The sequence below is a fragment of the Balaenoptera physalus genome (genome assembly GCF_965194825.1).
Source record: "Balaenoptera physalus genome assembly, chromosome: 15".
NCBI lineage: Eukaryota > Metazoa > Chordata > Mammalia > Artiodactyla > Balaenopteridae > Balaenoptera > Balaenoptera physalus.
Window position 1 is genome coordinate 12,118,906 of NC_138894.1, and position 27,437 is coordinate 12,146,342.

General features: G+C 49.5%; 1 protein-coding gene across 3 annotated transcripts in view; it reads right to left on the reverse strand.

Annotated features, from left to right (window-relative positions):
* KCNIP3 (potassium voltage-gated channel interacting protein 3) overlaps positions 1–27,437 on the reverse strand; it is an 89,554-nt gene that overhangs the window by 13,635 nt on the left and 48,482 nt on the right. The window contains exon 1 of one of the 3 annotated variants that reach the window (XM_082427370.1): positions 12,514–13,014. The exons of the other annotated variants lie outside the window; for them this stretch is intronic. Coding sequence (XP_082283496.1) covers positions 12,514–12,616 — 103 coding nt within the window. The 5' untranslated portion in view covers positions 12,617–13,014. Of the gene's footprint in view, positions 1–12,513; positions 13,015–27,437 lie in introns of those variants that run through there. 3 annotated transcript variants of the gene reach the window in all.

Sequence of the window (27,437 nt, forward strand, 5' to 3'; positions counted from 1 at the left end):
ATGCGTCTCAAAAATTATGCTCAGAAAAAAAGCAGAGATAAAAGAGTTCATACTTTATGATTCACTTATATGAAATTATAGGACAAGTAACAGTAATGCATGGTATTAGAAAGCAGTACAGCAGGTGGTGGTTAAAAGGGTGTATACAGTTGTCAAAATTTACTGAACTGAACATTTAACATCTGTGCATTGTATTGTATGTAAGTTATACCTCAATTAAAAAAACATAACTGCTTAGACTTTTGCCTTTGGTCATGATGGGGTAGTGAGTGTTAGACTTACCTTCCCACCACAATCAACTTGAAAACTGGAAGAAATATGTGAGGCAAGTATTAGCAGGCTTTGGACTACAGCACGGGACTACAATCTTTGGGAGGAGGGAAACATATGAAGCGAGCTCCACATTCACCCTGGGTATGGGCTGGGGACACTTTCTGTGACATGGGGAAATGCTGATGAGGCAGAGATCAGAGTTTGGAGCTGCTGAGACAGATGGACTTGCAGAGCAGCATTCTGGAGAGGAGGGAACTGCACAGAGATGGGGCCCCAGAAGTCTGTGTGGGGTTTCCCTTGGGGCTTTGGCCAAGAGCTGGGCTACACATGTTCTGAATGAGACTCCGTAAGGCCTAGCTGTGAGCAGCTGTTGGGGGGCAGTAGGACAGAGACCTGAAAAGACATATCAGAGTTCATGCAATGATGAAAAAAATTGGGAGTTCTGGTTCATCTAGAATGGAGATACTTCCCTATGAACTTCAGGCATTCAGCTGAAACCCCAGAAAGGCCATGCCTTGGGAGAAAGCACCATGCTCTAGAACTAAGAACAAAGTTAAAACAAACCTATTCTAACAAAGTCTAAAATAAAGTCTGTGCAGATGAAGGGATCTGCCAGGAATTTAAGTGCCTGTCAAACTAAAATTCAATGGCTTTTTATGAAGATAATATAGTCCAGATTCCCTACAATATACTACCCATAGTAGCCACCATATAATAAAAAATGAAAAGACACGAGAAGCAGGAAAATGTAACCCAATGATCAAGAGATAAAGCAGTCATCAGAATTAATAGGTTTTTAAATTATTAGAATTATTATTTGTTTAAAACAATTACTACCAATATGTTGAAAGTATTAAGGGAAAGAAAAGTGAACAGATGGGAATCTTAGCAGAGAAGTAAAAACTATAAAAAAAAAAACAAAGAAAAGAACCAAATGGAACTTCTAAACCTGAAAAAAAACTCAACATCTAAAAAAAATTCACTTGATGAACTTACGTTTAGACACTACAGAAAAATAGGTCAGTGACCATAAAGACAGGTCAATAGGAATTATCCAAATTGAAAACAAAGAGAAAAAAATACTAATAAAACCATGCATAGAGTCTTAATGACAATATCAAGCAGCCTAATATGTATGTAATTAAAATACCAGAAATAGAGGAAAGAGAAAGTGGGACATAAAAAATATTTGAACAAATAATGGCCAAAATGTCCCCAAATTTGTTGAAAAATATCAATACACAGATTCGAAAAATTCAGTGAACCCAAAAAGGATAAATAAAGAGAAAACCACACATAGGAACATCATGATCAAACTGATGGAAACCAAAGATAAGGAGGCAATCTTAAAAGTAGCCACTGGAGAAGGGGAGGTCCTACAGGAGAACAGCAATAAGAAAGATAGCTAACTTCTCATGTGAAATGATGGAGATCAAAAGACAATGGAACAACACCTGTAATTCTTTAAAGAAAAAAATCTATTAACCTACAATTCTATATTCAGTGATCTTTCAAAAAAGAAGGGTGAAATAAAGGCATTTTCAGATAAGTGAAGGCTAGAGAATTTGTTGCCAGCAGAATTGAACTACAAGAAATGCTAAAGGAAGAACTTCAGGATGAAGGGAAATGACATCAAATGGAAATCAACTTCTGCAGGAAAATAACTGGCAGCTAACAGAAATATTTTGAACTGGATGCATATGAAAAGATATATCAGAATTTGTGGGGTGCAGCTAAAACAGTACTTAGAGGTAAATTTAAAGCCATAAATGCCTATTTTAGAAGAGAGAAAAGATTTTAAATAAATAATATAAGCTTCCACCTAAAGAAACTAGAAATAGAAGAGTAAAATAAACCCAAAGCAAGCAGAAGAAAGGAAGCAGGAAAAGCAAAAATCAATGAAATTGGACTTCCCTGGTGGCGCAGTGGTTAAGAATCCGCCTGCCGAGGCAGGGGACACGGGTTCGAGCCCTCGTCCGGGAAGATCCCACATGCCGCAGAACAACTAAGCCCGTGTGCCACAACTACTGAGCCTGAGCTCTAGAGCCCACAAGCTACAACTACTGAGCCCGTGTGCCACAACTACTGAAGCTCATGCGCCTAGAGCCCGTGCTCCGCAACAAGGGAAGCCACTGCTCGCCGCAACTAGAGAAAGCCCGCGCGCAGCAACGAAGACCCAATGCAGCCAAAAATAAATAGATAAATAAATTTAAAGAAAAAAAATGTAACTATCCAAAAAAAAAAAAAGAATAAGTTCTGGGGATCTGATGTACAGCATGGGGACTACAGTTAGCAAAACTGTATTGTATACTTGAAAGTTGCTAGGGGAGCAGATCTTAAATGCTCTCACCACAATAACAACAAAAATGGTAATTATGTGAGGTGATGGATGTATCAACTAACTTTATTGGGGTGATCATTTCATAAATGTACACAATGCTACGTGTTAATTACATCTCAATACAGCTGGAAAAACAAAAAAATAAACAAAAAGAAAATTATGTGCCCATTTCACTTTTGAACATAGATGCAAAATCTTAAACCAAATGTCAGGTCAGGTAACTGAATCCAACTGTATTTTTTTTTTAAAGTACACCAGGATCAAGAAGGTTTTATTTGTAAGAGTATAAGGAGAGAAAATCATATGAAAATCCTAATACAGAAAAGGCATTTGATAAACATCCACATCTATTTATAATTAAATAAATAGACAAAAACTCTTAGCAAGCTAAGAATCAAAGAGAACTTTATTAACTTGATGCAGCTTATATTTGCAAACCATATATTTATTTACAGACGATATTAGGTTTAACGGTAAAGGCTCAGACACATTTTCTTTAAGATTTGGGACAAGCCAAGGTTGGCCACAGTCACCACTAATTGATGTCCGGCCAATGCTCTAAGGAAATCTTGAAAAAGGCAAAAAAAAACCACCCCAAAAAACAACAGAAAAAACCCCAAACAGTGTAAGAGTTGGGACGTATAAGATAAAACTAACACTATTTATAGATGGTATGGTCCTTACAGTGACAAAAAGAATCAATATACCTGAGAGTTGAGTAAAGTTGCCAGATGCAAGATTAATTTATGAAAATCAATAGCAATTTTCCACACCAGTAATAACCACCTAAAAATATAATAAAAAAGATAACATTCATAATAGCAATAAAAATTAAAAGTATCTAAGTATTAACCAAAACTCGAAGGACTGCTATATAGAAAGATAATCTGAATAAATGAGACATTCTATTTTAGATAGGACCATAATAACATTACAGAGATGTTATTTCTCCTGTAATAAACTGTACATTCAACAGCATCTCAATCAAAAATCCAGTTGGATTTTTTGAAGACCTTGATAAATTTTCTCTGAAATGTATAACGAGGAATTTAAAAATCCATAAAAATCTAGAAAGCAAGAGTAAAGAGGGAGTTTTCCCTATTAGATACTAACACATATTCGTAATCACTGTAATAAAAATTGTGAGGCTGGTACAAGAATGGACGACAACTCCATCCTGTGGGTGCTCATGCCGAAACCCTGGGCATAGACCTTCCTCCCAACACTCAATCCCCATGCCAACCCTGCCAGCGCTACCCTCAACCTGCACCTGCCTCTGAGCCCCTCTCCCACCTCCACTGCCCCCACCAGACTCCAGGGCTCCATCATCTCTCCTGGCTTCTCTCCCTGCTTCTGCCCTGGATCCCACCGGTCTATTTTTGAAATAGCGCTGGAGGAAGCTGCTGAAGACATATCCTCAGGTACCCCTCCGTGCAACAACCTCCTGCACCAAAGTCCTTAAACGGCCAATAAATGTGCTCCCCCGCCCCCAGCTCTGACCTCATCTCCCAGGTCCCTCCCTTTGCTCCCCCGCCTTCAGCCATGCTGGCCCCTCTGGCCCCTCAAACCCACCAGGCACACTCCCTTGCTCTTCTCTCTGGCTCGAATTCTCTTCCCTTGGAACCCACATTTCCTTCAGGCCTCTGATCAATCATAACCTCCTCAGGGGTGTCACACACATCCCACGTTCCTATCTATCCCTCGTCTCTGTTTTACTTTCTTCATTTGGCCATGACTCCCTGGCATATGCATATTTCTCTGTTTACTGGTGTGATGGACAGAATTGTGTCCCTCTCTCCCCAACTCATATGTTTAAGCCCTAACCCCCAATGTGATGAGGTCTTTAGGAGGTAATTAATGTTAAATGAGGTCATAAAGGTGGGGTCTTAATCCAATAGGTTATGGTGACCTTATAAGAAGAAGAAGAGTGATTCCCCCTCCAACATGAGGGGGAGGAAAGGCCATGTGAGGACACAGCAAGAAGGTGGCCGTCTGCACGCCAAGAAGAGAGGCCTCACCAGAAGCCAACCCCGCTGGCACCTTGATCAGGGACTTCTGGTCTCCAGAATTGTGAGAAAATAAATTTCTGTTGTTTAAGGCCCCTGGTCCATGCTATTCTGTTATAGCAGCCCGAGCAGAACAAGACAACTGGCTCTCCTGCCTGCTCACTGCTGCACCCAGCCCTGGAACAGTACCTGTATGTGAGGCACGCTCTGTAGCACATGCTGGATGGGCGGATCCCCCACGGCTATGTTTGCTTGGGTGGGTTTGTGGATTATTGCCTTGGGTGTCAATTTTAATGTCTCTAGTCCAGGCTTACCTCCTGAAGCAACATGCCGTGTGGTTCACACCTGTTGGGCAGGGGGTGGGTGGGGAATCAGAGAGAAAGGTGATACTCCAAGACTCAGGTGCAATGCCAGCACGGTCAAAGGGCACCCTGGGCAGAGGGTCCAAGGTGAGCCAAGGGATATATGGGCACGGGAGCCACGGAAGGGCCAGAGTGGAGGAAGGGCTTGTCTGATCTTCATTCCAGAATGGCCACTCTGGCCTCGGGTGTCAAATGAGGTGACACAGAGAAGAGAGACTGGCAGAAGGTGTCAAGAAGGAAGAAGCCACTGCCCCTGGCTACCAAGTGGACCAGGGCTGGGAGGGCAGAGCCCAGGATGACCTCATGTTTCTGACCTGGGAGATTAAGTGACTGCTGGTGCCTTCCACCAAGATGCAGGTGTTAATTACCCAGAACTGGAAGATAAGGCAGAAAGATCACCGAGGGCTTTTCAACGTCACACTAGAACACTTGCTTTAGGAAACTCTGCTTGACTTATTTTCTATCCATCAGAGCCCAGGTGCTGCGAAGCTAGATGTCAACCAGACTGATGGGTTGCAAATGACTTGTGTCCACTAGGGACGGAACGATTTCCATCCTTGGAAAATATGGCCCTTAAAGTTACTGGCTATTAATTTGCCCTTTGGAACATCAACCAGTTTTGATTCCTATGTAGCGTCAGTTTCTGAAACAGCTTTGCTCTCCTGCTTGTTCCCTAAACAAGTGAGAGTCAAGTTTTTAACTTTGACACTTGCACTTGGACCGGGAGAATACAAGAGGCAGGGGAAATCCCTCCTGTTTCTTGGCTTGGGAAATAGCTACCAGTTCTCTACGCCCACCCGACTCCCGGGCTCTGTGGACCCTTCCCCACCCTCCTTCCTGAGGAGCTGGGTGCCCCTCCCTCCAGAAGCCCGATGCCACAGCATCCTGCCCAGCCCGCTGGCCTCACGCTGGGCTCTGTGGGGTCGTCTCAGGAGCAGGGAGCCCGGCTCCTTCCTGACGCCCACAGCGTCAGGCCAGGTGCCAGGGACCCTACCTGCTCCCAGGGGCGCTGGAGGCCTCTCCTGGCTCTTGCACAGGAGAAATCCACAGGTTCCTCCCTCTTCGGTTAGTTTCAGTGCAGACGCAGCCAGATCTCTTAGGAGCTGCCCAAGACATCACACCCTCCTTCTGCAATCACAGGTGCACTGGCGATGAATGGACCTAAACAGCCACCGGCACGGCTTTCCTCAACACGCTGAGGAGCCTTGTTCGGCAAAACTGTGAGGTCAACCTGCCTCTATCATCTCCCTGCGCTCAGCCCTCCCCTCCCCTCTCTAGGGGCTAGTCCGGGGCCATCCCCTCCCCATTAAGTAGTATTCATTGATAACCAGGGGGTCAGCAATACAGATTTCACCTCTCTATCAAACAAGCATTTTGTCAAAGGAGTGAAAGCATGAGGCTTGAAGAGAATTGTTTTAAGGCTAAACGTCTCAAGGTCGTACCACAACCTGATAGGTGACAAACCAGGCTTTCTTCCCATTGCGTAAAAGTCTCAGTCCCTGTTCCCGTCCCCCACTCCACGCAGCCCCCTCTGCGCAGGACCCACCTGCAGGGGCTTGGGAAAGGTGGCTCCGAGTCTTTCATTCTCTGAGCTAAGGGCACCAGGTACGGGGTGAGGGGCGCTTTTCACCTGCCCGCGTGCAGGAGCCTTCCCACAACCCTGGCTGCCCCGACACCTCTGCGAGGCTCCCCACTAGGCTGCTTCTCCTGCCAGCCAGCACCCAGCTTTGCTTCCCTTTGCAGCAAAACTCCAAGCTGCCGTCCACGCTCGATGGCTCCAATCCCTCTTGAACCCAGCTGCTGGTCAGCGTGCCCTCGGTGGGCTGCGGCGCATTCCTGCAGCCTGCAGTGAATGGGCATATCCAGCCGAGGACTTGGCACACGTAGGAACCAGGGGTGGGGGCACTGGCACAGCCAACAGGCAGACCAGCCCCGGATCAGGGTGCCAGTGAGGCGGGGGCACCGGGCTTTGTTGTGATTGAATTTGAGAATTCACAAGGCATCCATGTGGTCATCAAGGGGAAAGCTCAGGGACTTCCTTACACCAAGGCTGGGTTACAACATGAAGCTTAACTTGATTTACCAACAGGAGGCTCTACAATCCCTGCATTCTTGGGGCCTCTGAGTCCTCCATGTGGTCCCCTCACTAGTGACCTAACATCATACCCCTCCTTAGTGAGTGTGGGTTGAGGAAGAAGGCTGCGGTGACTTTGCATGATCCAAATTAAGCCTCTGGGGACCAGGAGGGAAGACGGTCCTAACACTGCCCCAGGGACCAGCCTCTTAGGGATACGAGAGCTCAGCTCCCAAGAATCACAGTTGAGCCTGGAATTGCCCACAGGTGCCTCTGGCTGATGGTTCACGAGGGCTCAGAGAAGAGGAGGCTGGGCCTCCAGCACACAGTGAAATGGGCCCCCACCCGCCCTGTTGTGGGTGAGAGGCGCTTTTTGGTCTACCCCAATGCATGCGCCTGGCGTGGACTCTCTGGGCTGCTCCAGACACCGTTGCAAGGCTCCCCTGAGGCTGCGGGATCTCCTCTTGATGCCTCCAGCCATGGCCATCTTGGTTCACATTCCCCGGCTCCGGCCCCGCTTGAACTCAGCTGGTGGATCTCATCCCTCACTCTCTGCTGGTCAAGTGACACCTAGATCTTGGGGTCCCACAGAGGAGCCCCGGGGACTGCCGTGGGGTAAGGGGAGGCCTATGGGGCAAGACTCCCTTCTCAATCTGAGCAGCGCCCTTTCTATGTGTCGGGGGTACAGGCTTCTAAGCAAGGCTTCATTTGAGGTTCCATCAAGCTGCTTTGAAACCTCTGACTGTGTCTAGATGTGCAACCATTGAGGCATTGACTTGGGGATGCGGGGAGGGGGCCTTGCCTAAGTCCCCCAGCCCACAGCAACATCAGGCCTGGGCTCCAGCCCACCTCCCTGTCTTGCAGAAGCCACCCACACAGAGCCTGCCTCTCTCCTTCCCTTTCCCAGGCCCGGGGGCCCAGGAGCCCGGACCTTACAGAGCACACAGTGAAGGACACCCACCGTGGTGAAGTGCCTGTCAAGTGCACCCTCCTCTCTCACTAACTTCTAGTGCACAAGTTAGTGATGTGTGACGCTGGGGGGAATCTGGGCTAGGACATAAGAAATGACGAGAGCTAACACATACAGCACTCACTCCATGCCAGGCCCTGCTTTATGAGCTTTGCGCACATTCATGCAGCTCTACGAGGGAGACTTTTCCCACTTGGGATATGAACCCGGACAGCTGCCTCCACTTTGGACTCCTGACACCTGCACTGTAGAAGGCTGGGACACAGAGTTGTGTCCAAAGCCGCTTTAGCCGTGCAGAGTTAGAGATGCATCCAGGACGGGTGCGCCAGAGTTCGAAAAGGTACTAGCTCTGCCACTCCCTGAGCCTCAGTTTCCTCATCTGTAAAGTGGGCCTGCTGTTGAGGACAAAATTATGATGTGTATAAAGTGCCTAGTGCAGAGAGCGCTCACTAGATGCCGGCTACTGTCACTGTCATTAGCATCCCAGATCTGGAAACTCTGCCCAGGGGCTGCAGGAGTCTTGAGGGACTTGCAGTTTACCAAAAGTGGTGGAACCCGCCAAGGAGAAGGGAATCCAGGATGCTCAGAACATCACCACGCCCTCAGCAAAGGTAGCAGAGGGTGTTGGGGGGAAGAAGAGCAGGAGAAGGAGTAGCAGTAACAGCAGACCCGTGGGCCTGCTCCAAGCCAAGAGTTGGCTGTGGACCCACCAGGCGCCCAGGTCACCTTTGCAAGGCCGGGCCCCCATGGGCAGCTGTGCAGAGGGCAGCTGCAGAGGGCTGGGGCCGCCACTCAGAGGCAGCAACAGGGTGGTGGGCCAGGCTGTGCATATCTCTGCCGTGGGCACTACTCTCTCTTGCTCTGGTCTCTATACCTACCTGTACTCAGGCGCTCACTATTCAGCCTCCTTGCCGCCACCCCAGCCAGCAGGACCCTTCCCTCAGAGGGCATCTCCCAGGGCTGCCCTAAAGGGAGGGTCAAGATCCTGCATTGCTTGCGTTCCTGGCAGCGTCACACTACCTGGCATACAATGGGTGCCCAACAAGTGTGGCTGAAAATGGCATATGGTCTACACAGACTCAACACCTGCTGTTTGCCAGGCAGTGCTGGGCACACTCTGGGGCCACAAGTGTATGGGCACAAGTCCGTGCCGCCCTTGGAGAGCTCACATTTGGTGGGGACAGGGACATAGAAAATTTCAGGACAGTGTCATCTAATACGACCTGAGGGGCAGGGATCCAGAAGGGTCAGGGAAAGTTCCCAGGGGAGATGGTGCCTCTAATCCAACCGCTCACAGACAAAGAAGCAGAGCTCAGATAGGAAAAGTGAGTTTCCCAAGTTAAGGACAGCAGGTCAGGGACCACATCAGAGCTGAAAGGCAGTTCTCCTAGCCCCAGGTCAGAGTTCCTTCTAGAGCAAGGACGCTCCTCCTCCCCACTGACACTGGGCCTGACATTCTTCATGGTGAGGGCTGCCTGTGCCTTGCAGGATGTTTAGCAGCGTCCCTGGCCTCTGCCCACTAGATGCCAGTGGCACCCTCCCTATCAACTGTGACATCCAAAACGCCTCCAGGCATTACCAAACGTCCACTGAGGAGCAAAACTGCCCTCGGTCGAGAGCTACTAGTCTAGAACTTCAGAAATCTGAACTGAGATAAGAGAGGCAGCAGCCAAAGTCAAGCCCTGGGTCACAGATGTGGACGAGAAAGTCTGGTGTCAGGGCTGGGCCAGCCTTGCAAATAAGCACCAGGCTTACCAGCCCAGGCTCTTTTTACCAGTGTGCCCGTACTTCTGAGATCCCTTAGATTTGAGTCTCGCTTGTAACTTTTTCAAAGTGCTTCAGCTCACCACACCCCTGTGAGGTGTATAAGAGAAAATATTCTGTTATTATCCTCATTCTACAGATGAGGAAATTGAGGTTCCAGAAGCTTAGATGCACCAAAGTCACCCAGTGAGCTAGTGGCCAACCCAGGCTGGAACTCCCCTGGATGGAGCCGCCCCAAGACAGAGACTGACAGGGCGGAGAGAGGAAGGTCTTTCAACTTCTGCATCTACTTCTGGAAGCCTTCGTCCCTAGAATTCAAATCCATTAGTTCCTAACAATCCCCAGGGGCACCATAACTCTGGTCTCTTACAGATGAGAAGTACGGAGGCTCAGAGAGGACAATAGCACGTCCAACTGCACACGAGAAGGCCTGGAGGGGAGCTGGGCACTAGCCCTCTTCCCTCAGTGCCAGCTCCCCTCCAGGCTGGGGCCGAAGGGTCTGGGCTCCTCACGGTCCATGACAGTCCCTTAGACACTGCCTGACCAATGGGTCCTTCCAGGCACGTAGCGGGCACCACTCCCCATCAACATGGAACATCTGGTACTTATAACTCCCTCCCTCTGATGCAGGCAGGGGAGGCCTGTCTGAGTGAGAGAATGTTTTCATCTGTGAATCAGTTCTGCTATTAAGAGTGATCATTCTATCGCTAATTATTGGCGATAGCAATGGTTCACAACGTTTGTGCATTTATTACACACCAAGAACAATCCTGGGGGCCATTAAAGCCCTACTGACTAAAGTGTGCCGCAGCCCCATGGGGCAGGAATTATTGGCCCCACTTTACAGATAGTCAAGCTGAGGCTCAGACAAGTTAAGGAGCTTTACGGCCAGTATGTGTGGGTGACAGGATCCCAACTCAGACCTGGTTGACTCTGAGGCTCTGTGCTTCTCCCACCACATCGAGACCCCAGAACTCCAAGGGGCACAAATGGGCAAATATACCAGAAAAGACAAACTCATTAGAGCCTGAAGTGGGTTTTTTTAGCAAGTTGAATAAACCATCCGTAGTCTTGCGCATCCGATCCACCCTGTAAAGAAATCCCTCTTAGAAATCACAAAGGTAAACTTCAGGCTGCCAGACCTGTGAGCATGTTGGGCTCAGTTAAGAAGGGTTTGTAGTACTAAGTAGAGTGAGCCTGGCTGCTGCTCCCGGCCTCTGGTGGTCCCAGGAGGGCCCAGGAAACGGGGAAAGAGCAATGTAGTGGCCTTGGTTTCCCCAGTACCAACCACCCCACTGCAGTCTCCAGATGGGGAAAGGATAGGGGATAGTGGGCAGGCTAGTGTCCCCAGGAAGCGTGGGTCCTCAGGGCACAGCAGTGTGGGATGCCCACCTACCCCTACCTGTATTGCCTATGGAGTCGCCTGTCATAGATTCCTCCTGCCAGGGTCAGTATCCATCCAGCCAAGTTCATGCCCAGTTTGGGCAATTTTCTTCCCCAATTAAAATGTAAAGTTCAAGGTGGCACTTCTCAGAACCACCTTGAGCAAGTCCCTTCTCTCTGGGCCTCCTGAACTCACCTAGAAAAGGTGTGATGCCGCCCAGTGGCTTCTGAAGGGCACACGGCCGTGGACTTCAGGAAAAGAGCCAGCCCTGGGCTCTGAATGGAGCTGGGCCTTGCTTCCTGGCCCTGGGCCCCTTCCTGCCCTCAGCAGCCGTTTGCAGGGGGTTGTGGCTCATCCCTAGGCCGGAGAGAGGGGCTGCGGGGCAGTCCAGCGGCAAGGAGAGGTGCCTCCTCCTCCCCTCTCCGGGCCTCTGGGTTTCAGTCCCAGGAGCTGGAGCCTGGCAAGGTCAGCAGAGTGCTGAGGCAGGCAGGATGCCCATCCTCCTCTGAGAGGACAGCAGGGGCACACAGGTGACAGGAACAGGACCGGCTGGCCCCGTCCCCACAGGCCAGAGGTTCAGGGCGCAGAGGATAAGTTACAGCCCTGGTGGGTCAAGGTCCCCTTCACAATGGGTGTGTCCTGGAGGGGCTCCTTTTAACCTGCCCAGAAGTGGGAGAGAGGTACCTAGGGTTGGGAAGCAACTCTAAGGGTCCCTGTCAGGGGTCCCAGGGAGGCCATCAGTGTCTGATTTAAGAGCAGGTCTGTCTCCTCAGTTAATATTTTATTGGGACCGAAACGTGGCGCCTGAGGGTTTGGTTACCTATCCCTGAGCCTTGCCTGGGGAACGGGACTGCGGGCTAAGAGTCGAAGGAACGGCCCATCTCTCAGCAGAGGTTTTATGTTACTCGCTGCTGCAGCCTGACGCCCTGGGCTGAGGGTCCTTCCCGTTATCTTCACCCTGTGCCACCCCCCACCACCGGGCGGCCAAGCCGGCGGTGCTCACTGCGGGCGGCTAAGACCGGCGGGCCTAGGACAGCCAGGGGTGCCCTCTCAAGGTGTCATCGGCATCTCACTCACACCCACCCCAAGCGCCGCGCTTCCATCCCCTCTGGGACTCTTCGGAGCCCAAGCCCTCTCTGCCCCCTTAGTCCCAGGCCAGCCCTCCGGAGCCGGGAGAGGGCGGCGGCCGAGGCGGGCAGGGCCGCGGAGCGCGGCGTCCCTGAGGGCCGCTCCTCGCCGGACCCGAGAACCCGCACCCCGGAGCGCAAGTGCTGCTCCCTCCCCTCTGACCGCTGGCCCCCGGCGCAGGGCAGCGGAGGGGCGGGTGACCGTGCGTTACCTTCCATGGACATGGGCTCCAGGATGCCGAACTGCTTGAGGACGGCGATGAACAGCAGTACCACCACGGCCATGGCGCACAGCTCCATGCCCTGGATGCCCATGGCGGCCCGGGCTGCCTGGGGCCGGGGCGTGCCCCTCGCCCGCGCGCTGCCTCTGGAGGCACCGGGGCCGGTGCAGCCTGCCCGGCCTCTAAGGGAGACCGCGGCTCACATGCTCCCGGCAGGCGGGGCTGCGGGTGTCGGCGGGGCCGGGGCCCCGCGGAGGGCGGCGGCGGCGAGCTGGGACCGGCCAGGAGGTTGGACCCCGCGCGGCGGCCGAGCAGAGCGCAACTTTCCGAGTCAGCCGGCAAACTTCGAGGCGCGGCGGCGGCGGCGGCGCGGAGCGCAGCTTGGGCGGCCGGCGCGGGCCAGAGGTGCCTCCATGCCCGGCGAGGGCGCCGCGCCTCTTTCGCCCCCTCTCCAGCCCCACGGGCTCCGGGGCGCGGGGGCGCGGCGGCTGCGGGGGACCCGTGCGTTCCCGGGCGCTCCCGGCCGCCCCAGCCTCCATCGCGGCTCCCCGCGCGCTCATTGGCCTAGGCGCGGCGACCACCCGGGGAGGAGTCCCCTGCGGCACCCCCGCGCCAGCCCGGGAAGGGGCGGAGGGAGGCGGCCCCGCCCCGCACGGGCCAGCCCCGAGACGGAGTCTGGCTCCGAGCCACCGCTACCCCGCCAGCCCCCGGGAGGCCGCGCGGTCGGCGGTTTCACCGAACCGCCCGTGCAGGGTGGGGCCGAGTGGCTGGGGAGGGGGCCGGGGCCGGAGAGGAAGGGAGCCGCAGCGCCGCTCCCCGTGGGGAGTCGGGGCTCCCCTCTCCTGGCGGAGGAGCACTGAGCCTGGCCACCGCCAATCTCCGCCCGGCGGGCCAGCACAGAGCTGGCCTTAGGAGGATCCGGGGAGCCCTCTCGACCCAGGGTATTTCCTACAACCATCAGCCCACGGCCGGAGATTGAACTTGGCCCGGGTCTGGCCCCCGCTGAAAATGGAAAAGTTGGTATCCAAAGTTCTCCAGTTCTGGAAACCCGCATGCGCTCGAGGCTTTAGGAGGGAGTTGGGCTTTGGCATTAGAGTCTATGGAGCTGAGTTCAAATTCTGACTTTGCTGCGTGACCTTGGTCGAGTCACGGACTTGCCGCCTCCTCCTCCTCCCCAAAGAGGGGCTGGTGCCTGCCTTTCCGGCTGTGGGAAAGAGCTGAGCGGATGCCAAGTGCTACGCGCGGGCAGTGCAAGGGAGTGCTAAATCGTTTGTGGATCGCTTTCTTCCTGCCTGGGGACACTGGGTAGGAAAGGAAAGCTGCGGAAAGGAAGGAGAAAGGAAGGGGAGAGGAGGGGGCGTGGCAGGGCGGAGCCCGGAATCCTCCAAGCCCCCAAACTCCGGGACTTGAGGGCCGGAGCCGTGACTCTCCGCTGCCCTCCAGCGGGCGCTCCGCACCGCGGTGTCCTCACCAGCCCAAGACTCCGAGCGCTTGGAAGCGTGCGCTGCTGTGAACACTAAGTTCTCCTTTTCTCTGTTGTCTTAGTGGAGGGGGAAATCCAGCCCCGTACCACGCTTGTGAGCGTTAACCCTGTTTGGACCTGAGGCCTGAACAATAGCAGCTTCCATTTATGGAGCCTTTGCTACCCACTCTGTCATTCATTCAACAAATACTGAGCGTGTACTGCGTCCCAGGCGCAGGGGACAGTTCCCAGGGCAGGGCAGGGCGGGGCGGGGCGGGGCGGGAAACCACCGCGTGAGCCGCTGAAGGCCCCGCAGGAGCTGCAAGCGAGCCAAGCCTTTAGCTTTACTTGTAATCCTTAAGGGCTCCCCCAGTGGGCATTCCTCTTCGCCCATTTTACAGGTGAGAAAACCGAGACCTAGAGGGTGGATTATGGAAGGGGATACAGGTGCAGCCCAGGCCTGCTGGATCGCAGAGCAGATGCTGTCCCAGGAAACCGCACTGCTCCTGGTGGAAGCTGAAGCAGAGAGAGGCTGTGACGTCTCTTTCCGCCTGTGCAGTTCAGCCTCACTATTTAACACACCTGGTTAAAAGACTGAGTTATTGGAGATATTTTTAAAGAACTGTAAATGCACAGCTTTCAATTCCATTTAAGTGGGCATGTGGTGAGTCTCCACTGACCAAAGGCAAGAGGTCTAAGTAGAGATGCTAACGATTGCAGGAGAATGTGGTTCTGTTAGAGCCCATGAGTTGCTTGTGTGTAAAAGTCTAGAAAGGTTAAAAAGCCTCCTGCCATCTAATTTACACACTTAAGTGCTGAGCAAAATCTAGCCTGTGTCGCAGCTAGTTCCCACCAATCCTCGCTCAATAGCCTGGTTAAGAGCCCAGTGATACGAAACCTCCCTAAGCCTGTTCCTCATCCGTAAAATGGGGGTGATAATCCAACCTCTCCAGGGGCTTGTAGAAGATTGAATAAGACAAGGACTGGCATGTGTCACAGGCTCCGATGGCCCCTGTTCTTGGAGCAGGATGTGTACAGGGTGCCAGATCTAAGATAGATAGGGGGGCAGAGAAGAGAGCAAGCAAAGGAAGCCATCTCGGGGGGTGGTGGGTCCTCCTGAGCTGCCCCAGCCCTGCTCCCTGCCTCAGTTTCCCCTGGTGCTGCCGAGCATCTCCCCTGTGAAGGCTTCAGTGACTGCCCATAAACACTGAGCTAGAAACGAGACATTGATCTCTGGCTCTGCGGTGTAAAATATTAACGACGCCTAAGTGGATACCAGGGCTGAGAGCAGAATGTCCGCTCGGCATTAGCAGCCCGGGCCAGGGGCCTAATGGATGGGAAGCTGATTCCCCTGCTCGTTCACTAGCCCGGGGCCTGCCAGCTCTGGGGCCAACCTAGGTCCACTGAGGCTGTGCTGGCAGCCCTGTCACACCTCCTCTTGCCCAGGACCTGGAGAGGGGAGCTGGCAGACAATCCCCCAAGTCCCACACATCCTCCCCACACCCATGAAGTGCCAGGCCAGGCCTTTCCCAGCTGCCTCTAGCTCCGCCCAGGGGGGCATTTGCCCTGGCATGCGCTCACCCCTCCCCCACCCGCCAAAGGCAAGCTGGGTGTCAGCAGTGCTCCCTGCCAGCTCCCTGCCTTGGGGGAGGGGCAGGCTCAGGGGAGGGGCACAGACAGAGAAATCTCTGCAGGGCAGGGGGCTGAGGGCTGGCACAGATGTAGAGAAATAAGAGGGAGCCACTGGCTCTTCCTCAGATGACGAGGGAAGCCTGGAGGGCCCTGAGCCCTCGCTGGAGAACTCAAGAGGTGGAAGAGGTCCCCGAGGCACTGGTGTCCTCATCTAACTTAGAACGTTTCAGAGACCCAGCTGCTTTGGAGCTGGGTGGGGTGCCATCGAAACCTAGGCTTGCACCCCGACGCCTGAGGTTATGGTTTTCCTTTGGCCTGGAATTTTTGGGGGTATTTTTGGCCTGGAATATTTTTGAGGCCACTCCAGTTCTGCCTCCAGGAAACCAGCCCGCATCACACCACCAACCACCTGCATTAACCCTCTCTCCTCTGAACCCCCAAGGCCTCTGCTGCGTGGGCCACACCTTCTGCGCTGTGTGTCTCAGCTGTCAGCCCAGACATCTTCCACGTCATCCGTGCTGCCCCACCGCTCTTGTGGGCAGGGACCCTGTCAGTTTGGCCAACATTCATTGGATGCCGCATGCCTGCTGTTCCTGATCACCTAGCTGCCCAAGGATTTCAAGAGGTCTTTTGACTCTTAAGGGAGGAATGGGGATGGACACATGCTCTTTAGAGGGACACATTGCCTGCAAACAGCCCAGCAAGTTAGTTGTTCCTGTCCCAACTCTCTGGAGGGCAGGCCTCCCTTGGTTCTAGTGCATTCTACTGGGCAGAGCAGGCGTTATGCAATTTATTCATCCTTCTCATATTTCATAACAACCAGACAAGAATGCCCAGGAGTAGAATTCCACAGGCCAAAGAAATGCCTCTAGGACTCCTCCCCGTGATGTCCCAGGGCTCCTCAAATGCAGCTCAGCCAAAGCCGAACACTCGGTCTTGCCCCACACCAGCACCTCCTCAAGCTCCTTATCTCGACCACTCAGGCCAAAACCCTGGCTCTTAGACTGGGCTCTGCCTGTCCCCAGTCCTGCCCAGTCTGTCACCTAGCTCTGGCACCGTGCCTCTTTCTCATCCATCTCTGCTCCTGGTGGCAACCAGCCCAGCCACACCATCGTCCCTCTCTCCTGTACTCGTGACATCACCCGCTGCCCCAATGCCTCTCCCCACCTCCACTCTGTCCTCCTATCTCTTCTCCATTCGGCAGCCAGAATGGTCATCTCAAGGTGAATGTCAGGTCCTCTCCTTCCCTGGCTTGGTAATCTCCAGTGGCTCTCTGACTCAACACTGGTTGTGTTTGCCTGCTTGGTATCCCTCCCCCTGATTTGGTAACAGCACCCTGATTTCCTTTGTTGAACCCCCTGCCCTTGCCAGCCTCAGGCCAGTGATTTCAGAGGTTTGGGGATATGACTGGTCCATCAGCATCAATTCCTCTTTTCCTACTCCACAACACCCCTCTGCTGCCATGTGACTGACTCAGGGATGGGCACCGGATGGGAGCCAGGTTGATGAGAGACCTCATGGGACTGGCCCTGGACAAGCAGGAGAGAAGCACTCTCTCTTACTATGGCAGCTAAGTGGCCATCCCGCCACCATGTGAGGACAGAGAGCCTGAGAATGTAGTCACCTCATGAGAAAGCAGAGCAACATGTAGAGAGAAAGAAACTGAGTCCGGTACACAATACTGTGTGCCTGGATCCAGCTGTGCCTGATGGCACATTCAAACCTATATCTTTCCGTTAGAGGAGCCAATAAATCCTCCTATTGTTGCTTAAGCCAGTGTGAGTTGGGTTGCTGTCCCTTGCAACCAAGATGGTCCTGATGAATGCATTTTCCACTACTCACAGAACAAAGACCAAAATCCATAACAAGCCCCATAAGAGCAGCTGACATCTTCTGAGCACTTACTGTGTACGAGGCACTTCAACACAGCTCATGTCCCTCATTCCTCACAGACCCCGATAAGGCAGGGGCTTGGCAAGAGGAAGACACTGAAGCACAGAGCGGTTAATGCTTTGTTGAAGGGCACACAGCTGATAAACCACAGCGTTAGGATTTGAACCCAAGCAGTCACGCTCCAGCGTGATTTTAATTCAACATCACCCCGTCCCTGTGGACCCATGTGGTCAGGCTCTTCCTCCTCTCCTTTGCTCATGTGACCGCAGCCACACTTGCAGGTACCAGGACTCTCCCATCCCCAGGTCTCTGTGCAGGCTCTTCCCTGAGCTGTAGTACCCTTCCTCCTCCTCCCCTACACACATCCTACTCATCCTTTGGTTCTCAGCTTAATGTCATGTCTGCAGAGGTGACTTCCCTGTCCTCCTCCCCTTTATTAGTCTCTACATGGCCCCTATCCCATTCCCTTTTTGCAGTTATCACAGTGTGAACTTAGTTATTTATTTGTGTGTTCATTTATTTGTTTATGCTCTCCCACTAGATTGTAACCTTCCTGAAGATACAGGTATTACCTGCCTCGTATGAGTATTTGCAAAATGTCAGATGATGCCTTTTCTCCAATTATTACAGCAGAGGGTGTCCTGTGTCACTAGCAAGAGCATTAGACTGGGAGTCCAGGAGAACCAGGGCCAAGTCCTTAGTTCCAACCCTAGCCTGTTAACAGACTTGGCCAAGGCATACCACCTCTCTGAGCCTTCCTTTCCTTCTTGCAAAATGGGGTAACTTGCTGACATTTACCTGCCTGTCACACTATGAGCTATGAGCATCTGATAAGCTGATGGACGTGAAAGAATCCAAAAACACACACGAGGGACCTTGTTCCTGAAGGAGCCTGCTTCCTCGGAGCCAGGACCAGTTCTCTCTGCCTTGTAGCATCACCCAAGTGCTGCAATCAAACAGACCCGTGGGGCCACACAGAACCCCTCCACACAATCTCTGTTCCAGCCCAGCTTCAGATGAAATGTGAGAGATGTATGGCCACAGGTAACAGAAAACCTCCATTCATTAGCTTAAACTATAAGGAACTATAGCATGTCACACACAGGAAGTCCAGTAGGAGGCTGGCTCCAGGGGCAGTCAGCTCAGATCCAGCAGTATATTTAAGGATCTGGAATCTTGTGTCTACCTACACTGCCAGCCACAGAGCATCTACCTTATCCACAGCGTACTGACCTCATGATCACAAGATGAATGCCTAGTTCCAGACATCACGCCCTGACATGACAACGTCCTGGGAAAGAAGGGACCATCTCTTCCTATGTCTCTTTCTTATAGCAAGGAAAACTTTTCCATTAAGCTTCTCATGAACAATCCCTCATGTTTCATTGGCTGGAATTGTTTCACATGCCATCCCTAAATCAGTTGCTGGCAAGAGGATTGAGACCACCATTGTAGCAGAGACTGCTAGCCCTCCATCAAAACTCATTCTCTTCTCTTCTACAGTAAAAAAAATGTCTTAACCAGGGATACGGCTGCCGATAGTGACAGCATTTCTCAGACTCCTTTGCAATTAGGGGTGGCCATGTGACTAAGTTCTTGCCAGTGGAAGTGACGGGCTGCTTTGGGCACACTGTCACTTAAGACAGTGAGTAAGTCTCCTACTCATGCTCCCAGACATGTTGATGACCAGACTCAGCCATGTAGATCATGACAAACTTGGGAGGGGGCTGGGGGGATGGCGCCACAAGATGGAAGGGCTCTGGCTCCCTGAATGACCACATGGAGCACAGCCTCCCACCCATCTGGACCACTCACCATGAGCTGTTAAGGGAGAAAGAAATAAACTTTTAAAAAGATCAAGTGAAAGTTGGCTGTTTTGCAAGTAGAAGTGGAAGAGAAGGGGGAAATACCAGATATTGAAGGCTTCACAGTGCTGGAAAAGGAAAGTGCTTTTGGACCAAACAGAAGAGAAAAGTGCAAAAAAGCATCTTTCAAGGGTCCTTTAAGATTTACCAGTCGGGACTTCCCTGGTGGCACAGTGGTTAAGAACCCGCCTACCAATGCAGGTGACGCGGGTTCAAGCCCTGGTCTGGGAAGATCCCACATGCCGCGGAGCAATGAAGCCCGTGCGCCACAACTACTGAGCTTGCGCTCTAGAGCCCGCGAGCCACAACAACTGAGCCCGCGTGCCACAACTACTGAAGCCCGCGTGCCTAGAGCCCGTGCTCTGCAACAAGAGAAGCCACCGCAATGAGAAGCCCGCACACCACAACGAAGACCCAATGCAGCCAAAAATAAATAAATAAATAAATAAATTTATAATTAAAAAAATAAAGATTCACCAGCCAAACATTTAGCCAAACAAAGGTGAGAGGAAGTGATGGGTAGGACAAGGAAGCCAAGAAATAGAGCAGCTATCAGAGCTATATTCGGAAAAGAACTTTGGCAATGGTTACTGACCAAGGAACCAACTGGAAGCAAATGGATCAGAAACTGACCGAGTCTTTGAGGGAATTATATTGTGGTCAGAAGCCTAGTCCCCAAAAGCCTGTGACTAATTAAGACTTACAATAACTCTTGGGCCTCCCAACTTGCACTAGCAGAAAACTTGGGCAGCTCTATGGCTCCAAAGGAGGGCACACCTCCCAACACCTACTTCCAATGTGGCCAAATGAATACAAATGGGAAATGGAGAGGGAAGGTCCTCCTGGAGGGTAAGGCTGGGACCTTGGAGGAGGGGACATGGTGGGTGGTCTCAGAGAGCAGAACTGGGCCGCTTGAGCTTTCTCATTTTACTGCCAGGGCAGGTAGCCCAGGAATCCTCACTATACAAATCCTCACTATAAGTGTTTCCTGAATTCAGAGAGTGAGAGTTATTTTTAGTGAGTTTCTTAGGGAACCATTGACTGAAACCGCCCACCCTGGCAAGTCATGATAATGACAGCTTGCATGAGGTATCTCACAACAGGAGGTCCCAATAAGGAACAAGGAACTAACAAGCTACCACCAGCTGGAAGAATTCGGGAGGGGCCGAAAGGAGGAAGGAGACGTCAGCCCATAATATGTCCTGCCAACCTCCCAGAAACCTTCGAGCTGGAATCCATCTTGGCTGAGAGATGTACGCACCACCAGGAAGGACCCTGAGTCAGACCAAATATGGGCACAAGCAAGATGATTGGCCAGAGACAACCTAGAAACTAACCCCATTACCATAAAACCTGAGACTGCGAGCCACGTGCAGAGCAGTTCTCCTGGGTTCCCTTACCCCACTGCTCTCTGCCCAGGCACCCCTTTCCAATAAAGTCTTCTGCGTTGTCAGCACATGTGTCTCCTCAAGACAATTCATTTCCAAGTGTTAGATAAGAGCCCACTCTCGGGCCCTGGATGGGGTCCCCCTTCCTGCAACAAGTTCAGGTCATGAGTGATATGTTATCCAAATCTATCAGATTCCCGAGTTTTGGATAACAAACATGAGAGTCCATGAAGGAAAGACAGCTCAAAAATTTTTCTGAATCTGTGCAGTTCCTGAGTTTGGATAGGGAGAGTTCTGACAGCAATGATACTTCTATTTGTAATTTCTGTCTAGCAGGATTCGATAATTGCAGTGGACCACTGTCTACTGTGTGTTTCCCGTTCTTACCTTATCTCCCTTAGGTTGGGAGGAAGTGTGCTATAGACATGGAAGAAGGATGGGCACAGGTGTTTGCTGGTGAACAGGGACAGAGACTGCCAGCCCCCACCAAAATTCATTCTACCCTTCTGTGGTGACAAACAGAGTTGTTCCTGAACACATGGAGCTTGGGACTGCATTTCCAAACCCCCCCACGGCCTGGGAATGTGATTAAGTTCCCTCCAGCAGAATGTGAGCAGAGGTGAAGTGTGCCCCTTCTGGGTGGAGCCCTTACTGCACTGGGCATAGCTTCCCCTCCGCAACCCTACCGCTGGAGCCCACATGTGGCGGTGACCAGCCTTAACCATGTAACAGTGACGCAGCTCTAGGGGTTGGCAAAGCCACAAGGTGGAAGGCACCTGAATACCTGTGTAGAGCAGAGCCTCCGACCAACCTGAACACAGATCTCAAGATGGTCAAAGAGAGACAAATAAACTTCTTTGTTCTTAAGCCACTGGGTTTTGGGCGTCTCACTGTTACAGCACCTGAGCTACCCTAATTAATATAAATGCGATGGCTCAGATCAATCAGGACTACCCCCTGGGGCGAGGAAGAAGGCTCAGCTCTTCTCATGGTTGAATCTGGGGCTGAAACCAGAGCTCTCTAAAGGGGGAGAAGGTAAGGGGTAGATTGGGGCAAATAAGCAACAGTGTCTGCACTAATATCCCTCTCCTTATAGTATCTAAGCCCAAGGCCCAAGGTCTCACCCCTCTACCCTCTGAGTAAAGAGATATTAAGTAAAGAGAGTCAATTTCCTCCAATGCAGAGTTTTAAAAAGGGCTGTGTCTCACCAGCCTCTACTGATAGGCCTCTCCTTGGGTGGGGCTTAGACAAGTCAATGCCAGAGGTATTTACTGAACCCTCACTCTATGGGTGGTCCTGGTGAGCGGTCTGCAGTCAGCCTCTTGTGAAGACATTTCTTAGATGGGCCATTAGAAAAGTTCAAGTTCAAGAATACTCCCTGCCATTTACTGAGCCAGGTACCTGCTAAATGCTTTATAAGAATTACCTGGTTTCATCCCCACATCAACCCTAACAATGGAGGAAACAACATCATTTACCCTTGTGGCAGAGACTTCTGGTTACATAGACTTAGTATCTGTTCTTCCCTTCTTTCTCTCTAACAGAATCCTAATTTTGTTGGGGGACAACCATGTGTTCTGCTAAAAAAAAAAAAAAAACTACATTTCCCAGCTTCCTTTGTGGCTAGAGATGGCTATGTGACTCAGTTTGGGCCAATGAAATATAAGCAGAAGGCATTGGGTGGGGCTCCTAGGAAACTGTCCTAAAGGGAGTGGGACAGACATATGCCTTTTTGCATTTCTTCCCCCCACTGCTTGCTGGAATAGGGTTATGATGGCTGTTCCGGGAGCCACGAGAGAACAATACAGGATTCTGCTGACTTGAGCTGCCAGACTAAACCTAACAACTACCTACTTCTGGATTTCTCATTATTTGAGAAAACTAAACCCCTGTCTCATTTAAGTCATCATTACTTAGGTTTTCTGTTCCACGAAGCTGAGGAGAAACTGAGGCTTACGAGATGTACCCCAGGTGTTCACAGCTGGTAAGAGGCAGAGCCGGGGCTTGAAGTCACTCTAAAGTCAGTGCCACAGAGAGATGGCTGCGTGCCCCACAACCCCTTCCCCTCCATCCTGTCCTTGAGGCCTCTTCCTTGCCAGTCTTCGAGGTGAGAACTTCCTTCTAAAGGTCCAGTCCCCACCTGAGGTCTCCAGCTGTTTGTCTTGCTGCTCCTCACCACCTCCAGGTTGCCCCACTCTCTAGCCCAGTAGTTGAGTGGGTTTTCTTGGCCCCAGTCCTCATCAGCACTCCCCAGCCTACCTTCCTGACTTTCCTCTCTGGCCCTGTTGCTCCAAGAACAACCGTGGAGGCATAGAAGCCCACGATGAGGACAGAGGAGAGCTTGGCTGAAAGATGAGGGTGGCCTGGATTGAGGGAGAGGCAGAAGGTCTGGACAGGAGGGAACCTCACTGAGAGAATGAATGAAGCCGACAGATTCTGCACATCCCAAATGCAGCCGGGGAGGAAAAGCTGTAGCTTTTAAGTCTCTGCTGCTGATACAGTGATACAGTGATTTTCTCATAACTTACTATTTATAACAAAATGGTAAAAAAAAATTGAGATCGTTTTTAAATGGCAGTGAAGTGTAGAGATTAATAGTGCAGGCTTTGTAGTCAGGCTGCATGGGTTCAAATCCTGGCTTTTCCACTTATTAGCCATGTGATCTTAGGCAAGTAACTTAACCTCAATATGACTCAGTTTCTGCAACTACAAATGGGAATGGTAATACCTATATCACAGAGTGAGTGTGAGGGTAAAATAAATTAGTACATGTAAAACACTTAGAACAGTGTCCTTTGCCCATCTGAGGGCTGTAGCTTCTGTTGTTATTACAGAGAAAGGATTTATTGCACATCCTAATGACACTCAGAGACCAAGCAGGAACATGGGTGAGTTTGAATACATCGGTGTTTTTAACCATACAAATGCCACTACCTCTCTCAGCTCCCTTGAGTGCAGAAAAGGAATTTCCAATCATAATGGATTAGCTGGCATCAGACTTATCTCACCACTAAAAACAACTGGACAAAATATGTAAAACAACTCTATGCGGGCACTGGACAGCAATGAACACAGAGTAATGGTCCTTGAGAGAAGGAATCACATTAAATTCATTTCATCTTTATCCCTGAACATATTTTCCAAAATGCGGGGCAGTAAAACCTCCCAGTACTGGTGGTCACACTGGGTGTAGGAAAAAGAGATCAGAGTTCAGAACTGTTAAAGTGGCCATGATTTGAGGGGGCAGGGGTCTGGAAAGGAAGAAGCCACCGACAAAGATCAGCCCCCAAAATCTACATGAAACTATCCCCTGCATCCCTGGTCAATTCTTAGGCTGTGTATGAGCAGGGAGATTCCAAGAGGGCTTGCAGAGAATAACTACCGGGGAAGCTGACTGCTGAACAGAGATTTCAGAGGTCATACAGCTCCAAGAAAATACTGAGGTTCAGGCCCAACCAAACTGGAGGACACTGGTGAACCCCTGTGCTTTCTTTTGAGATCCCAGAAAGGCCACACTCTGGGATTAAGACCATGTCTTAAGAAAAGAGCTACAGTCTATAAATAAGGAAAAAAGCTGAAACAGACCTGCCTTAACAAAGCCCAAAAGCAAACTTTGACAGAATTAGTGTGATTTGCCAGGAATTTAACTGCCTGCCAAAACAAAGCTTAACACTCTTTACAGGGAGAGAAACTAATCCAGAGGATCTACCACATATCATTTACAATTCTCAGCTTGTAATAAAAAATTGCTAGACATGAGAAGAAGGAGAAAGTGGCTGATCATAAAGTTAACAGAAACAACCCAGAGATGACCCAGATGCTGGAGTTAGCAGGTAAGGACTTCAAAATAACTATAATGAATATGTTTTTAAAAATGGAAAAAGAAATGAATGAAAAGATGAAATTTTAACAGAGAATTGGGATTTTGTATCAGTTAGGGTTTGCTAAGGGAAGCAGAACTACCATGAGTGATATGGAATAAGGGCTTTATTATAAGAACGAGTCCTTTCACAGTTGTGGCAGTTCAGTAAAGAAGTCTATGGAAGGCTGTTCTCTCTACGTATCCCTGAAGTTGCTGTAGGTCAGCAGCACCAGAAGGTAGGGGAAAAAAAAAAAACCAAGGACAGGAAATGAAGGTAAGAAAAAATTGGAACCCACATCTGTCTCCCCCCGCCTTCAACCCTGACAACACAGGTGACCCACAGAAGCTGATCCCATCTGCCACAGAGAGCTGCACACGTGCCTGACTCAGTATTCAACAGAAAATTAGAAGTCGTGCCAAGAAACAAGAAAATACAGCTCACACTCAGGAAAAAAAGCAGTCAAAAGAAACTGTCTCTGAGTATCATGAGATGCCAGATTTAGCAGACAAAGACTTCACAGTAGCTATTAAAATGTATTCAAAGAACTTAAGAAAATCATATTTTAAAAATTAAAAGAAAAAATGACCAATGACTTAGGGATGGAGAATCTCAATAAAGTGATAGAAAATATAAAAGAACCAAATGGAAATTCTGGAGATGAAAAGTGAAATAACTGAAATTTTAAAATTCGTTAGAGGGGTTCAATAGCAGATTTGAACTGGCAGAAAAAAGAATCAGTAAAGACAGATTAATCTGAAGACAGATTAATAGGAATTATCAAAACTAAAGAACAGAGAGAAAAAACACTGAAGAAAGATGAAAAGAGTTTCAGATACTTGTGGGCAAATATTAAACATACCAACATATATGTGATAAGAGTCCCAGAAGAACAGGAGAAAGGAGCAGAAAAAATATTTGGAGAAATATTAGCCCCAAATCCCCCAGTTTGATGAAAAACATAAATCTACAGATCCAAGAAGCTCAAATAATCCAAAATATAATCATGAAGATATCCACACCTATACACATCATAGTCAGTAGTTGAAAAACAAAGACAGAGAGAAAAGCTCAAGAGCAGCAACAGAAAATTGACACATCATATACAGACAACAATATGAATTTAAGCTGATTTCCCATCAGAAATTATGGAGTCTGGAAAGCAGTGGAATGACATAATTAAGGTGCTGAAAGAAAAGATAAACTATCATCCAAGAATTCTTTATTCAGCAAAAACTATCCTTCAGAAATGAAGATAAAGACATTCCCAGATAAACAGAGACTGAGAGAATTCATTGCTATCAGACCTGCCTTATGAGAAATACTAAAGGAAGTCCTTCAGGCTGAAAGGAAGTCCTTCAGGCTGAAAGAAAATAATTCAAATCCACAGGAAAAAATGAAGGGTGCCAGAAATTGTAAATATGTGAATAAATTTAAAAGACTGCATAAATATATTTTTTAAAAGTTCTACTCTTAAGTTCTTTAAAAGACATAAGTTTGCATAAACCAATAATTATAACACTGTATGCTTTGGCTTATAACATGCATAGATATAATATACATGACGATAAAAGGAGGAGAGAGAAAAAGAAAATATATTGAAGGAACGTTTTTATATTTTACTGGAATTAATTTAATATTATTCTGAAGTAAACTGTGATAAATTAAAATGTATACTGTAATCCCTAGAAGATCCACTAAGCAAGTAACTCAAAATAATATTTATAAAAATCAATAGGGGAATTTAAATGGTACAGTAAAAAAATATTTGTTTAACACAACAAACGGCAGTAAAGGAGGAAGGGAGAACAAAAAAGAGACAATTAGAAAAGAAGCTGTAAGACAGCAGAGGTAAATCCAACCATAACAATAATTACGTGTGAATGGATGAAAAATGAATGCAAGAAAAAAAAAAACAAACAGAAAAGAATATAAGGAAGATATGGGACAAAGGGCAAAGTTTAAAAAGTCTAACAAATGTGTAATTAGAGTCCCAGAAGAAGAGGAGAGAGAGAAAGGGACAGAATTAAAATCTGAAGAAATAATGGTAGAAAAATTCCCAAAACTGATGAAAGATATCAACACACAGTTTCAACAAACTCAACAAAACCCAGGCAGAATGAATACAAAGAAAACCACAGCTAGGCATGTCATGGCCAAACTGCTGAAAACCAAACGTAAGGAGAAAACCTTAAAGGCATCCAGAGGAAAAAAGACATCCACGGGAATAACAGTACAAATGATGATAGAGTTTGCAACAAAAATCATAGAAGCCAGAATACAATGGAATAACACTTTTTTCAAAGTACTCAAAGAGGAAAAACTGGCCAACTTATAATTCTATACCCAGCAAAAATTAAGACATTCAGAGTTTAAAACTGAGAGAAAAAAAAAAAAAAAAAGAGAAAAAAAAAAAAAAAAAAAAAACCTGAGAGAATTTGTCATCAGTAGACATGTTCCACAAGAAGTACTAAAGAGATGAAGTTCCCCATGTTGGAACCAGCTTCTAGGAATAAGTCTTTGCCCATCACAGGAATCATGGGATCTCTCAGCATCTCAGACCAGAATCAGGGCCAGTGGTCTCTGGTAGGAAAGGAACTTCCTGTTCCTTAATTAAGCAGTTCTAGGTCCCATGGTTCTCATGGTCTGGAAAGACTTAGAAGGCATGAGAGAACTGAGCTACTTGACCATGTGCACACATCTCCAAGTGTCACTGTGATGGTGGACCCCTCACTGCCTACTTATGGGAAAACTCTCTTTTGATTGCCCAGTGACCTGTTTGATTCCCCCTTGGTCAGAAGGAGAGGATCTCTCT